Below are 14319 nucleotides of genomic sequence, written 5' to 3' on the forward strand. Positions count from 1 at the left end.
ACACAAGCATTTATAATGGATATGTTACTCTGGTTAAAATAAGCAAACAAGTAATTATATTCAAACCAACAACAGTTGATTTTCTTGGATTTTGGAGGTAAATTTGGAGACAATCTTAAAGATCTACTACAATGTCCAATATATCCACATTTTGGAGAAACATTTGGTGCATGTCTTAATATTGGTTCATTTAGGTTTGCTGAGGTCATTGTGGGTTTTGATTAATCTTGCAAGTGCTACTAAACTCAAAATTGTGGTCAAACACTATCAAAACACATCAATGTGTATATCAAGAAATCTAAAGGAAACATTTATATTGGAAAAACACAAAAAAGCACATATCACACATACCACAAAAATTGTGCCTTTGTTCATCATGAAACTAAAATAAACACATCATCATATTCAAACCAACCACAGTTGATTTAATCGGATATAAATTTGGAGGCAATCATAAAAATCTATAGCAAATTACATTAGAAGACGTCTAATATCGCCAAGTTTTTGGAAAAAATACCACCAAAAATGCATAAAAAATTGCACGCACCTCAATAATTATGCATTTGTTAACTGTTGAGAATTTTCATCAACTCTTGGTGCATGCCATAATATTATACAATGTATCAAGGAAATCTACAGGAACTTCACACAAACATTTATAACGGATACGTCACCAAAAATACGCAAAACATCACACGTATCTCATGAATCGTGTCTTATATAACACACGTCATCATAATCAAAACAACCACAGCTGATTTACTTGTATATAAATTTGGAGGCAATCTCAAAGATATCTTGCAAACAACATCAACTATTTTGGGCTCCTCAACAGTTCTTAAAAGAACATTTAAGTTTGAGGAATATTTTAATAATCTAAAGAACCTTCCACTATAAGGAACCTTTTTTGGAAAGATAAAATTGATGGCATTGATGGTTCCATAAAGAACGTTTAACACCTTGGAACTTTCCATTCCACAAGAAGTTCTTTAAAGTAGTTTTAAAATGTCCTCCACACTAAGAAAAAATGGGTCTTTTAAGAACTGTTCAATAAAGGTCTTTAGAGAAACCAAAAATGTTCTGAAAACCCCTTTTTGGAACCTTTAAAGTTTCTCTATGGAACCATAGACGCCAAAAAAGAATTTTGGATCCACTTTTGATGCACATCCTAAGTTCTTTAAAGTGGAAAAGCTTCTTTAGATTTTTTAAATGTCCCCCACACTAAGAAAAAATGGTTCTTTTACAAGCTGTCCAATAAATGTCCTTTTGATAAACTAAAAATGTTGCAGGAGCCCTTTTTGGATCCACTTTTGATGCACATCCTAAGTTCTTTAAAGTGGAAAAGCTTCTTTAGATTTTTTAAAATGTCCCTCACACTAAGAAAAAAATGGTTCTTTTAAGAACCGTTCAATAAAGGTCCTTTGAGAAACCAAAAATGTTGGGAAAACCTCTTTTTGGAACCTTTAAAGGTTCTTCATGGAACCATAGATGCCAATAAAGAAATTTTGGATCCACTTTTTATGCACATCCTAATGTTGTTTGCAATCCAAGCACATGGTGCATTAAGACACTAGGCAGAGGTTCCCGCCTCAATGCAAGCATCCTGCAAGGCCTTGAACTTGAGACGGCGGGAGAGTCAATAAGAAAATGGTGCTTTTAGAAAGACGGGACGAGATGAAAAAGAGTAGAGGGGGGATGATGAGTGGCTGCATGTGAATGGAAGGGGGCACAAGAGAGGGGCGGAGGAGGGGTAGGGCTGAGGCGAGGGTCAGAGGTCAACTTGTCAACCCCCACTGCCCCTGACGGGCAGACAAAGGGAGGCGAGAGGGGTCAAAGTGCACGGCTGAATGGACAACTGGTGAACACACTCCAATCGGGGGATGTCTCTTTAGCCACATGCAGAAAAGAGCGTCTTTCACACTCGCGGTGCATCCTTTTGAGGGTGTTTGAACTAGTTGAGGCATTCGGGTTCCTTTCAAGGTCTCTAAAAAGAGAAATTTGAATACACAGCCGCCCCGACAAGAGTCTTCTTTTCAAGCACCGCTCTACAAGTTCACGTATGCGCACGGGCTCTTTTGAATACGCTAATGTGACTGGAGATTTCCTTTGTTGGTCGTACGTTACGACTCAAAGAAAACGATAACAAATCTCCTTCTAAATATAGACGCAGCACACGCGCACGAGTGCATGTCACAACTCCCTCATTATCTTAAAACATGCACCGCTGCCGTGCCGGCGGAGGTCAAGTCCACTTACGGTCGGAGCTACGCTAGCTATTTATCTTATCTGCGGGATTAGCCGGGCGGCCTGTCAGGTAAACCACACCCCGCACCAACTGCACCGTTCCCGTGGTTACCCTCTTGGGTAATCAGAGCGGGATTTCTTTATAAAATTATGCAGCTGACCGCCACGTATACTCACCATATTCATCCTGCATATGGAACAGGGGAAGATGGATAGATGTAGGGAGGAGCATGAGTGATGGGGGGGTCACCTGACCTAGTTATTCTTAACAAATACATATTATTCATAGACACACAAATCAGAAGTGTCATCATGAGTAAACACTGAGGTGCATTAGGAGATTGGAAACATTGCTTTCGAAACAATACTTGTCAGGGCTAGCAAGTTCATTCTTTGAATTTTGTAAGTCAAATCACATTTGGATCAAATTAATCAAACATATCAATATTTGCTGAAAAACAACGTCCTCAAAAAGTGGCAACAAATGAATATATGGTTTGATTACCATTACTACCAAGTTCATTCTTTGAATTTTGTAAGTCAAATCGCATTTGGATCAAATTAATCACACATATCAATATTTGCTGAAATAAAAGTCCTCAAAAAGTGGCAAAAAGTGAATATATGGTTTGATTACGTTTATTCAAGAGGGAGTGAGAGTAAAGACAATTATAATGTTACAAAAGATTTCTATTTCAAATAAATGCTGTTCTTTTGAACTTTCTACTTATCAAATGATCCTGAAAAAAAGTATAGGTTCAGGGTTGAGCTGGAAGACCTCAGTTCTGTATTTCTGTATTTTGTGAATACAGAAAGGAATAGCAAAAAAGCAGAACGACAAATAAAGAGTTAAAGGGAGAAGAAAGATGGTTGTAAGACGGTAGATTGATTTCATCTCAGGATCAAAGGAATGAAAAGACCACGAAAGAAAGGAATAAAAGAATAAGTGGATGTACAACAAAAAACACAAGAAAATGAAATGTTGAACTTGGGCACTTGTCCTTGTGTAAAAACATAAACAAGTACCTTGACCTAACAATGTAGATGTGTGGGACCGGCTCTTAGCATTCCTTTGGACACACTCACGTATGTTGATTTTCTTATTTTTTTTTTCAATCGTTTTAGGCAAAAAAAAAAAAAAACTTACAGATGTTTGCTATAGACAAACAAGTTCCTCACCAATTTTTCCAAGGACATGTGGGCTTGAACGATTTCTGTAAATTCATTTGGCCACATGCACTGTCAAAAGTGTGAAAGAGTACATGTTCGCATTGTGTGTGAATGTGTGTGTTTGGAGGAGGGGGTGTAGGGTAAAGATGCGGTTACTTTGAGAAGATTGAGGCGCAAAAGCACTCAGATTTATTAAAAGCTGCCGCTCACGCCTGCCTCCCCTCTCTCTCTCCCTCCCGCTTATTCCGCACCATTGTTGCAATACCCCCTTCATTGTGTATACATTGTGGAGGGATATTAAATTTCTCCCTTCGAACCCAACTGTAACCACTACACAGCCATGGGGAAGGGCAGCACGTCCCTGAGGTCCAAACACACACACGTGCTCATTTTCATACAGCTTGTCCATCAAATTAAAGCGGGTGGTCAAAAACCCACCCAAAAAAGGGACACTCTCAGTCCAGGAGCTGATATGAAATGCAGGGGAGGGGGACAAATTCAATCAAACAAGCTCTGCTTGTTACAAGTCCAAGTTATTACTTAAATGGCCACATCACAGGCAGCCGGTCGAATGTAGATACTTGTGAAAGACACGCGTCGACACTCTGAAACCTGCACGGTGAGACTGGGCCGATCGATAAAAGTTTAAAAGCGAATATTAATTCAAGCAAGTTGAAATTAAAAATCAATGTGAATGTGTACCTGATTGTTTTACGCTCCTCTTTACACTCTTGGTCTCCATCTAACACGTTTATTCTTTCTTCCACTCAACAGCCAACAATTTCTGTTCTACATGGCGCGTAGCTGACCAGAGGGCTACGGTCTCTTTCTCCCCATAATAAAACGTGTGAACCCTGACTCTTTTTCTTCAAAAGAGCGGGGTTTCCTTTGATAGGGGCTCTAACAGTGGGAAAGACAGTGAGAGAGAAAGCTGGATGCCACAATAAGAATCTTGTATAGGTGTAAATGTATGTGGTTTTACAATGGGTGTGAGTGTGTGTTGAAATCTAATTCCTGAGCTTAATTAAGAGGCGGTAAGACCCTGACCTCGATGACGAGCCCTACGGCTATTCACACGCCACTTCCAGTAAAAGAAAGAGATTTACAACCTGGATATAAGGCAAATGTATTTGATATTTGTGTACATGCTGTACAAACAACTAGTGTATAAGTGAAAGGGGGATGAAGGGGTTTCTAAATGGTCTAAGACCTTGTTTTCAACTGGGTAAACCATCTTGGTCATGCTTATTTGGCTTGGTGATCCACCTTAGGCCAGAAACATACTTTATGCAAGAGCCAAGATGCGAATGCATGGGCAATGCATTGCAAGCACAATACATACTTAATGTGCATAGAAATATTGCAAAACCTACTGTTTTATGTCATTATATTTGTTAGAAAATGTTCAAAATCAATGTTTAAATGGAAAACAAATTACACATTTTCAGTGTCGACAACCAATGTATTTGCATTGGATTATGAAAAGAGTTCAGACAAAGTAGCATTCATACACAAAGTTTAATATATTTGTGGACCACAAAACTTAAGTAGCATGGGTATATTTGTAGCAATATTTGTAGCAAAATTATAAATTGTTCTGCTTTTTTATGCCAAAAATCCTTAGGATATTGAGTAAAGATCATGTTCCTTTAAAATATTTTGTCAATTTTCTTCTGTAAATATCTCAAAACTTTTTGGATTAGTAATATGCATTGCTAAGAGTTTGATTTAGACAACTTTAAACGCGATTTTCTCAATATTTAGATTTTTTGCACACACAGATTCTAGATTTTCAAAAAGTTGAATCTCAGTCAAATATTGTCTTATCCTAACAAACCATACATCAGTGACATCTTATTTATTCACCTTTCTGATGATGTGTAAATCTAAATTTTGAAAAATAAATCCTTATGACTGGTTTTGATGTCCAGGGTCACATTTCACACACAAAAGTCAAAGTCAAAGTCAACTTTATTGTCAATTCTGCCACATAACAGAGAATTTAAATTGCGTTACTCTCAGACCCATGGTGCACACAAATTATGTTTCAGGCTTTGAAATAGTTATAAAAATAAAGGTTCTATATTGGCATCAATGGTTCTAATGGTCCTTTTAAATGCAGAAACTTTACAGTTGAAAAAGGTTCTTTAGATTTTTTAAAATATTGTTCAAATGAAGAATATTCTAAATAACCTTTTTTGACTATGAAAGTTTCAAAAGCTTCCATGGACCTTAAAGGTTCTTCATAGAACCATCAATGCTAATAAGGAACCTTTAGATATATTAGATAAGATAGATAGATTAGATGATAGATAGATAGATAGATAGATAGATAGATAGATAGATAGATAGATAGATAGATAGATAGATAGATAGATAGATAGATAGATAGAGCGATAGAACAATAGATAGAACGATAGATAGATAGAAAGATAGAAAGATAGAATGATAGAACGATAGATAGATAGATAGATAGATAGATAGATAGATAGATAGATAGATAGATAGATAGATAGATAGATAGATAGATAGATAGATAAGATTTTCTTTTTTTATTCAGGCTGTTCCTCACATCATGTGGTTTTAGATGACATGAAACTTCTACGAAGCTTATACTATTGATATCCTATTCGAGCAGTTTTTGGTCACCATCCACTATTACTGTAGAGAAAAAGCAGCGTGAACGCTCTTCAAAAACTCTTTTTGCATTCCAAGAAAAAATAAAGTCATTCAGGTTGGAACGACATATGTGTAACTTAAATTTAAATGTGAACTATTTTTTTTTTTTTTCAAATGGCATGAGCTGGTTTTCCAACGAGAGGAGCATGGAAACATAAAGCCACTGGTCACAGTTGACCAGCGAGAGTGTATTAACATGGCCACAGCGTGTAATTTGGTTTATGAGTCTGATAAAGGTCCATCGAGAGAAAAAGAGAGATTGCGATGTCTTGCTCCGTCTGTACAATATGACCACCAGATCCCATTTCACACGGTTGGGCCATAATAGCGCTCAGTGTGTTAAGAGCTATCAGAAATCGGCCAACACACTGTCCCTCCAGCGATCATTACGCATACGTCCTCACCTACACACCAGGTAACGCAAACACACACCAGAGCAAGGAAAAAAACCACTTGGCCCTGTCAGATATGGGGTATTGGAGTCCGAATGAGGTCCATTTAGTCGGCAGTGGTCTTGATGGTGGTCTCCATCGCAGAGGTGAGGGCCGGCGCAGGGGAGAGAGTGTTTACCTACATCCCTTTATTACCATCTGCTTAATGGCCTATGAATGTCTCCATGGATACTCAGAGATGGATGGAGGGACAGAGATGGCTCCGATCGGAAAGGTAGGCTCTCAGCGGGGAACTCTCCTGCGCGTGTGAGTGCGTTTGGCTTAATGCGCGTGTGTGTATGTGTTCAGAGATACTTAGTGCAATGAGTGCAGTACTTCAAATGATTTCAGTTTCCTGTAAGTGCAACATCAAAAAAGAAAAAAAAAAGACGCAAACTGGTGGATGTGTGTGTGTTGGCGTGCGCATGTGTGCAGAGGGTAAGCCTAGGTGTCGGGATGGGGAAGAGAGAGGTGGTTTAATGCAATAAAGCATGTTGTATTGACATCTCTGTTGTGTCTATTGATTCCCCATTATGTCCCTAACAAACCCGGGTGGACATTTTGTCATTCGCAATCACGTTAGCACTGAGACTCGCCGACGTTCCCGCTCAAATCCGATCTATATACACACACACACACACACATACATACATACACACTCGCGCTCTCTGGCTGCGGACGGCAGGGCTGATCTTCCTTAATCAATACCTGTTTGAGGTTAAAACACTTTGCGGCGCATCAAACTGTAAATTTGTATCAGTGTAAACACAGCTCGCCTGCGCAGACAGACCCGATCGCATTTGACCTTTAACCTCAAGCACACCCCTGTATTCTCCTAAAGAGCAGCATGAAACTATTTTGTGGTTTCGCCGCAGTGATTAGGCTGTGGAAATATTTATTGTGTAAGACTCCTGAAAAGCAACACTAAAAGGGGTTTAGAGACTGCACAAATACAACAATGTGGTTCCTAATTACAGCACAAGGGAAATAAGGCCTAAAAGTAATGGTGGACCTGTTAAACATCTCTAAAAGCGTTCACTCCCTAAAGCTAAAAACACACAATACAGCTGTGTAGTTTGAGACAACTAGTGAAATATATAGTGAAATCTAATTATAGCATAATATGAGTGCCAAATTAATTGCTTTAGTATTTTGAATGTTATAGACCTAAGCTTGCAATGGCATCATGAATTTCTAATATTTTTAACAATAGTACAGAATATTTAGTTCTTTATTTGTTATCTCAGACTTTTGGGCTGAACCATACATCTCGTCCAGCTAATGTGAATATAGATGCTTAGTAAGGGCTACTACTTAGATATTGAGGGCATTGGTTTTATTAGCTACATTTAACTAAAGCTTAGCTGACATTTGTGACCCTGGACCACAAAACCAGTCATCGAAGGTATATTTGTAGCAATAGCCAACAATACATTGTATAGTTCAAATTAATAGTTTTTCTTTTAATGCGAAAAACATTATAGGATATTAAGTAAATCAAAACTTAATTTTTGATTAGGAATATGCATTGCTAAGAACTTCATTCAGACAACTTTTAAGGCAATTTTCTCAATATTTAGATTTTTTTGGCACTCTCTAGATATTCAAATAGTTGTATCTTGGCCAAATATTGTCCTAACAAAGCTTATTTATTCAGCTTTCAGATGGTGTATAAATCTCAATTTTAAAAAATTAACCCTTATGACTGGTTTTGTGGTCCAGGGTCACATTTGGTGATCTGTATAGCATTTCTTTGTGAGTGTGTGTTACACAATGTGATAAAAAGGTGTGAAATATCTAATACATAAATTTATGGGCAGATTGTCAAATTAGCCATTTAAAGATAATGTTTGCAATATTAACTTTAGCTATTTGCTAAAACAAATGCTGATGCATCAATAGCAGTGCAGAATTTGCTAGAAAATAAATGCTTCCCAGCAGCCTAAGCACTCAAAGCTACATTATAAATATAGTGTGCAGACTATTCCAATCTCCCTGACGCCAAGATTCTACAGTAAACACACAGGGTGAAAACTGTTAGATATCTTCACGGTCATCGCAGAGGAAAAACCTAGTAAAAAACTTTGAACCAATGCCCTCGATAGTGTCTATCATCTGTAAATAAGGTTGAACATAAATGTAGTTTCCCTCACCCAACATAAAGATCCTTACTGGCTGCTCTGCTTGTCACTCTGACCTCTGCAGCATTTAATGTCAGCTGTGGCGCCTGGTGTCCATTTTGAGTCTTATATTATCAAAGAAGCGAAAGGTTTAACCTTTGGCATAATTTTAAAAGGTTAAAATCTTAAAACCAAGCGGCAGCCAAACGGCAAATACATTCAGCTCATTTTTTTTTTCTATTTAGTGGGAAAAAGTCAGTTTAAATATAAGAACATACAGAATGTGACGCATCAAGTGACAATGTTATTTCGTCACCAAACACTAAAATGCTAACGCACAGAACAGACAAAACAAACAAATGTCAGCAAACACTGAACACAAGTACACACACGATCAATAATGCATCCGTCAATAAAAACATGAAAACACCATTAGTACCTGTTCAAAATGAACTTGTTGCACAATTAATTGACTTATTTTTTTAACATTTTTAAAAGTAAATTTAAGAATCAATGTCATTTTCAGAAATGGCATTGTCCCCTCCCTTTTCCACCCTCAATACCCTCCAGTTAAGTTCTGACCTAAAAGACAAATCCTAACCAAACAAGCAGGCCAATCCAATTTTAACACTACCTGCATTTCAAGAAAGCACATCACCATGTGGGCCCATTATGTGGTGCAGCTGATGAAAGCTTAACGTCTGGCTCTTTGCTCACTTAGGCGCCAGTAAGTAATTAAAGACTCTTGCTCTCATTTCTTGAGGTGTAAACCTTATTCAGGCAGACACCATATTTACCTTTTGGTTTTTTAATTGTTTTTTAAATTTTTTTTAATTTTTAACTTTGCCGCCAATCATTCAGATGCAACACCGAAAACAAAAAAATCCACAAAACTCTGTGATGTGAAAATTAAACTTTACCTATATAGGCATAACCTTATAACCGTGTCCCCCAGCATTTTTCAAGAACAAAAAAATAAATATGGTGTCCACTTTCAAAAAGGTCTACAGTGTATCCATTTTTAGTATTTAGCTCTTATTAAACAGCTAAAGTTCAAGACAGTGGTGTCAATGCGAAGTTTTTCATTTCCTTATTTACATTTTAGTCCTTGTGAGCTGGTGTATGACATGTGTTTAAGGTGACACATGATCTATAAGTGGCGCATACGTTTAAATCCATCTGCTGGTTGGAAAATTTCCGCTTCGTTGAACGCCAGACGCTGCGCGCACACATTGCGCGCCCCCGCCCCCTCACTAATGCAGTACTTCAAAACCAACACTCCTTATACAAGTAAAAATAAACGATGTTCTTTCTTTTCAAACCGACAAAGCAGCATTCTTGGAAACACCTCTCATTACAGAGTTCACGCAAACACAATTAATTAGGCCTACTATAATTAATTGAAAAGATTTAGCAAAAATTTAGCATTTAGCAAAAATAAGTCAATTAAAATACAAACAGCGCCTCAAAACATAAACAACTGCACATATGATGTTTATTTGCAACACGAATACAACTATGCAAAGTCTATTAAAAACTCTTGACTAAAAATAAGTTCTAAAGCTAATATCTTCTTTGCTAAACGAGAGTCAGGCATGGCCTATTGATGAGTGGAATTTAAAATTAAATCAAGCTAATTAGGTTATTTACGCCTAAAGTAAAAGCACTTAAAATCGACAAACACATCAACAAATAAAGTGACATTCAGTCTCATCATTCTCAAACTTGTCGTTAAATTCACACACTCGCTCCGTCTTTTTCCCCCGCTGTCTGCGTGTATCGATCTCGGCGGAATCGATAAATTACCATGAATATTCCCTGAACCGGCCGTGAGAAGAGAGTCAGACGGCAGATGGAGAAGCAGATACGGGGAGGACAGAAGGATGAAAGAAGCCAAAAGAGGCCGAGACGAACCATTCAAACAAGGGCAATTATGGGCAGACGTCTTTTCAACTCAAGCCTTCATTAATGCACACTCAAAGTGGCACATTTTATAAATATAAATATACACACACAAAGGAAAACTAAAAGGATCTGAACGTATTTTGTGAGAAATTCAAAAATATGGATTTCACTCAGACGGTTGACTAAGGCTGAACAGGTGTTTCAGCTCCACGTTTAGCTTTTTTTTTTTTTTTTTTTTACTCTTTTCAGTGGCGAGGAAAAAATAGAAAAGCTGTTACCGACATTAACCAGAAGGAGGTAAAGGTATCTCTTACCGGAGTTACCGGAGCGCAGAGGCAGCGGAGACTTGAGTCGCCAGGCGCTGAAATCAGGAGCGGTTCTCTGAAACACCAACGGCACCGGCAAGGGAACAAACATGATCCGTTGTCGTCTGGGCTTTTCTTGTATTTGGCGCTTGTCTTGAGTTGTTTTTTCTTTGGTTGCTTTTGTCAAGTAGACTGTGTTTTGAGGTTGTTTCTTTTGTCTTTTTGGTAATAGTTAGCCTAGTATTTGGTTTAAAATGTATAGGTAAATTTCTCAAGCTATCTTTACATTTTTGGTATATTGTGCCTCTCAGTCATTACGTTTTTCCCTCAGGGATACTCTATCTCGGACTTGACACACAGACGGATAGTCGGGATCTATCAAGCCGTCTAAATTTATATTAAACGTGTTTTGCGGTCACTTAACGTTTGTTTGGTCTTGGCTGAAATATCCGTTAAACTAACCTACAAATTAGAATAACGGAACATTTAGACCTCCTCTTTCAAATGTCGAACCGTTGGTTGAACTATGACTTTTTAAAAATCAGTGACTTTTTAAAATTCAAAACTCACTTGTTGTCCTAACCGTCATAACGTTTCCTGGGTTTTGCTTATCCCGCGCTAGACCAGGTGTGCGGCCGGTAAAACGTCACAATGGCCTTGCGCGCTTCGCAATCCGGTTCCACTTTGGTTTCGCTTTTTAAACAAATCTCGAGTCGTGCTCACTTTAGTAGCCTACAAAAACTATTTGGTTCATTACAATCAAGTCGCGGTTGCTGGCTTTAAAACGGTTTAAAAAGGTTAAACAGGAATATTTGGTTTCTAGCTCTCCTACTGTGTGGTTTATCTCGCGCACATTGCATGCATCTCAAGCAGCATTTTAATTTTTGTATAAAATATAACAGAATCGCTTAGTATATTTAAATAATCACGCACGTATAAGGCGACGCAGCGGCTCGATACGCTCCCCTTCGCTTCCACTCACTAGCCGGTAATTAAAACGCAATCAATCGATAAATAAATTAAGGAGCAACACTGCCTGTGCGCGAAATGTTAAAACTGAACGAAAAGAAAACAACACGGTACCCGTCAAGCGGAATTCAGCTCTTTGGCTCTGTCCCACCACCATCCGTCTGTGTGTGCGTGTGTGTCCGTTACGATAGTCCCGTTATCTGGGAACCCCGGTAGCTTGCGAGCTCTGTCCGCCTCCCGGTACGAAAGCAACACTGAAACGAGAGGAGCAGCCGCTATACTCCCCCCGCCCCCCTTCCTCTCCCTCCATCCATACCTCCCCCTCTCCCCTTCCCTTTTTTTACTAATCCCATATAAGGCAAGCTATCCTGCGTATTGATCGCTTGATTACTCTTCATTATGATGACTCTGATGATCGCGGTGGGCCGCTGATCGATAGGCTTACACACATTCACCGAGTGGCTTACATCAGGTGATTATATCCTCATCTACATTCAGGTATATGTATGTGGAAAAGAGACGGACGATATAAACGACCAACCAACGGAGTAGCCATTGATAAAATATGGTGATTATTTAACGTGGCGGATTAAGCTGTGAATAAGCAACAAACAGAAACCCGATTATCGCTACCTCACAAAAGTTTCATTTGGTCTATTGCTAGTCTAGGGTATCTTTCTCCCTTTCCCATTCTGGCTTTCATTCCCTCTTTCCGACACATTGAATGCTGTCAGTAATAAAGCTACAATCTATGCCGCGCACTTACACTCCAGATTATTGCCGACATAGATTTTTTAAATAGAAAAATCTATACGCTAAACATCGCAGTCAATACGGGAAAAATCGAAAGCTCAGCGCCTGATCCCCCCACCACCCTCACCCCAACTCACATCCGCCCCAATCTTCCCGTCTCTCTCTATCTATCCCTCTATCTATTTTACTATATCCGAGGTGATATAGATCAATTATTGGCCAGCGTATAAAAAAAAATAATTATAAGAAAATTACTTGGTTAACTGTTCTGAAACATGCCATAAACATATAAAGCGAAACACACGCATATTTTATTTATTTGTTTAAAAAAATTACTGCAACACAACAGACTCACAATGGTTCCTTGAGCTTTATTGTCCCCAAGCACCCCCTCCATTTGACAGATGACATCCGCGTGTCCAACTAGCGAGAGGGGGGAACTGAAGAAAAAAAAAAAAAAGAAGCGACAAGTTGTCCTTCACGAATCCCCCTCGCCTGAAAGGGCACGCGTTGCGAACCCCCCCATCCAAACTCCTTCCAGACAAAAGCAATTATTTCTTGTAGAATATAGTGTGTTTTGCGCGTCTATAGCGCGGAGAAGGAAGAAAGGTGTGCAGACTGAAACACAGTTTCCAAATATGACATTTCCATTTGGTTACATTCAATGGTCACCACATAGTCCACTACAGGCATAGTGACTGACATGCCATCATTTAAAAAAAGTGGGATAAATCAAATGCACAAAAACTACTGTGGTTAAAACAGTTGAGCCGCATAATGTATTAAGTGCAAACTAAATAAAGTCACATTATGCACGATATTAATGTTACTTGTTATTTACGTTTCTGTTGTGTTAAATAAAAAATAAAATAAAATAAAGAACTGTGCGATCAATAGAAATAATCATTACCCAGTGCACACATAAAAAGAAACTTCCTCCTGTGTGTGTCTGGGTGGGTGAAGCAGACAGCGATAGTGAAAGAGTTCATCGTTAAATGGCAATGTCATGTTGACAAATGCGTTGGTTGAATTAAATTCTCTCTCATCAATAACAAGGCGCCCCAATCAATACCAGCTTACAATTATATCAACACCCCCTCTTGCTGTAACAAGCAGCTAATACCGCGGCTAGGACACATTCTCACTGTTGTATACAACATCATTCTCACAAACACAGACAGGTACAAAACAACTTTCTTACACAACCACATACAGAACATAATGTACTTACTATACTCAATCTTCATGCATGTTATATAGACACTTTTGAATGCAATTAAAAGATCTATAAAACAATCAACCTTTACGGTACGTCAGCCAATGTCTACTCAATTGCTGAACGATGGAGTTAGAAGTGATTCAAGCAGGGACTCGCACACTTTCTCTCTTCAGCTGATCTAATGATCAGTGCTGACATATTGTCAATATCCAGCTCAAGTCTGCCAATACCCCTAATACAAATCCATCCTCTGTGCCGTAGCTCTCTTTTAACACACATGCGGTTGGGTAATAATTGCACCGTGCTAATGTTGTCTTCTCTTTATCACCAATCGACATCAGATCTTGTCTTATTGACAGATAGTCTTCTCATCAATGCAAGGGAATGTTGGGATTTGTAGTTCTTGTTTAAAGGATCTACCACTGCACCTTTAACATCCGGGATGAGGGGAGAAGAATAAGATATTCAATTACTGATCAACAGTGACTTTAAATGAATAATACCACAACAAATGTCCTTTTTGA

At 38.5% G+C, this 14319-nt stretch overlaps 1 protein-coding gene across 1 annotated transcript in view; it reads right to left on the reverse strand.

Moving 5' to 3' along the window:
- Window positions 1-10966, reverse strand: part of pou2f2a (POU class 2 homeobox 2a) — a 67704-nt gene extending 56738 nt beyond the window's left edge. Inside the window, exon 1 of the mRNA XM_073821962.1 lies at window positions 10864-10966. Coding sequence (XP_073678063.1) covers window positions 10864-10966 — 103 coding nt within the window. The remainder of the gene's footprint in view (window positions 1-10863) is intronic.
- Window positions 10967-14319: the final 3353 nt, after the last annotated feature.

Source organism: Garra rufa, chromosome 17 (genome assembly GCF_049309525.1).
Source record: "Garra rufa chromosome 17, GarRuf1.0, whole genome shotgun sequence".
Taxonomy (NCBI): Eukaryota; Metazoa; Chordata; class Actinopteri; order Cypriniformes; family Cyprinidae; genus Garra; species Garra rufa.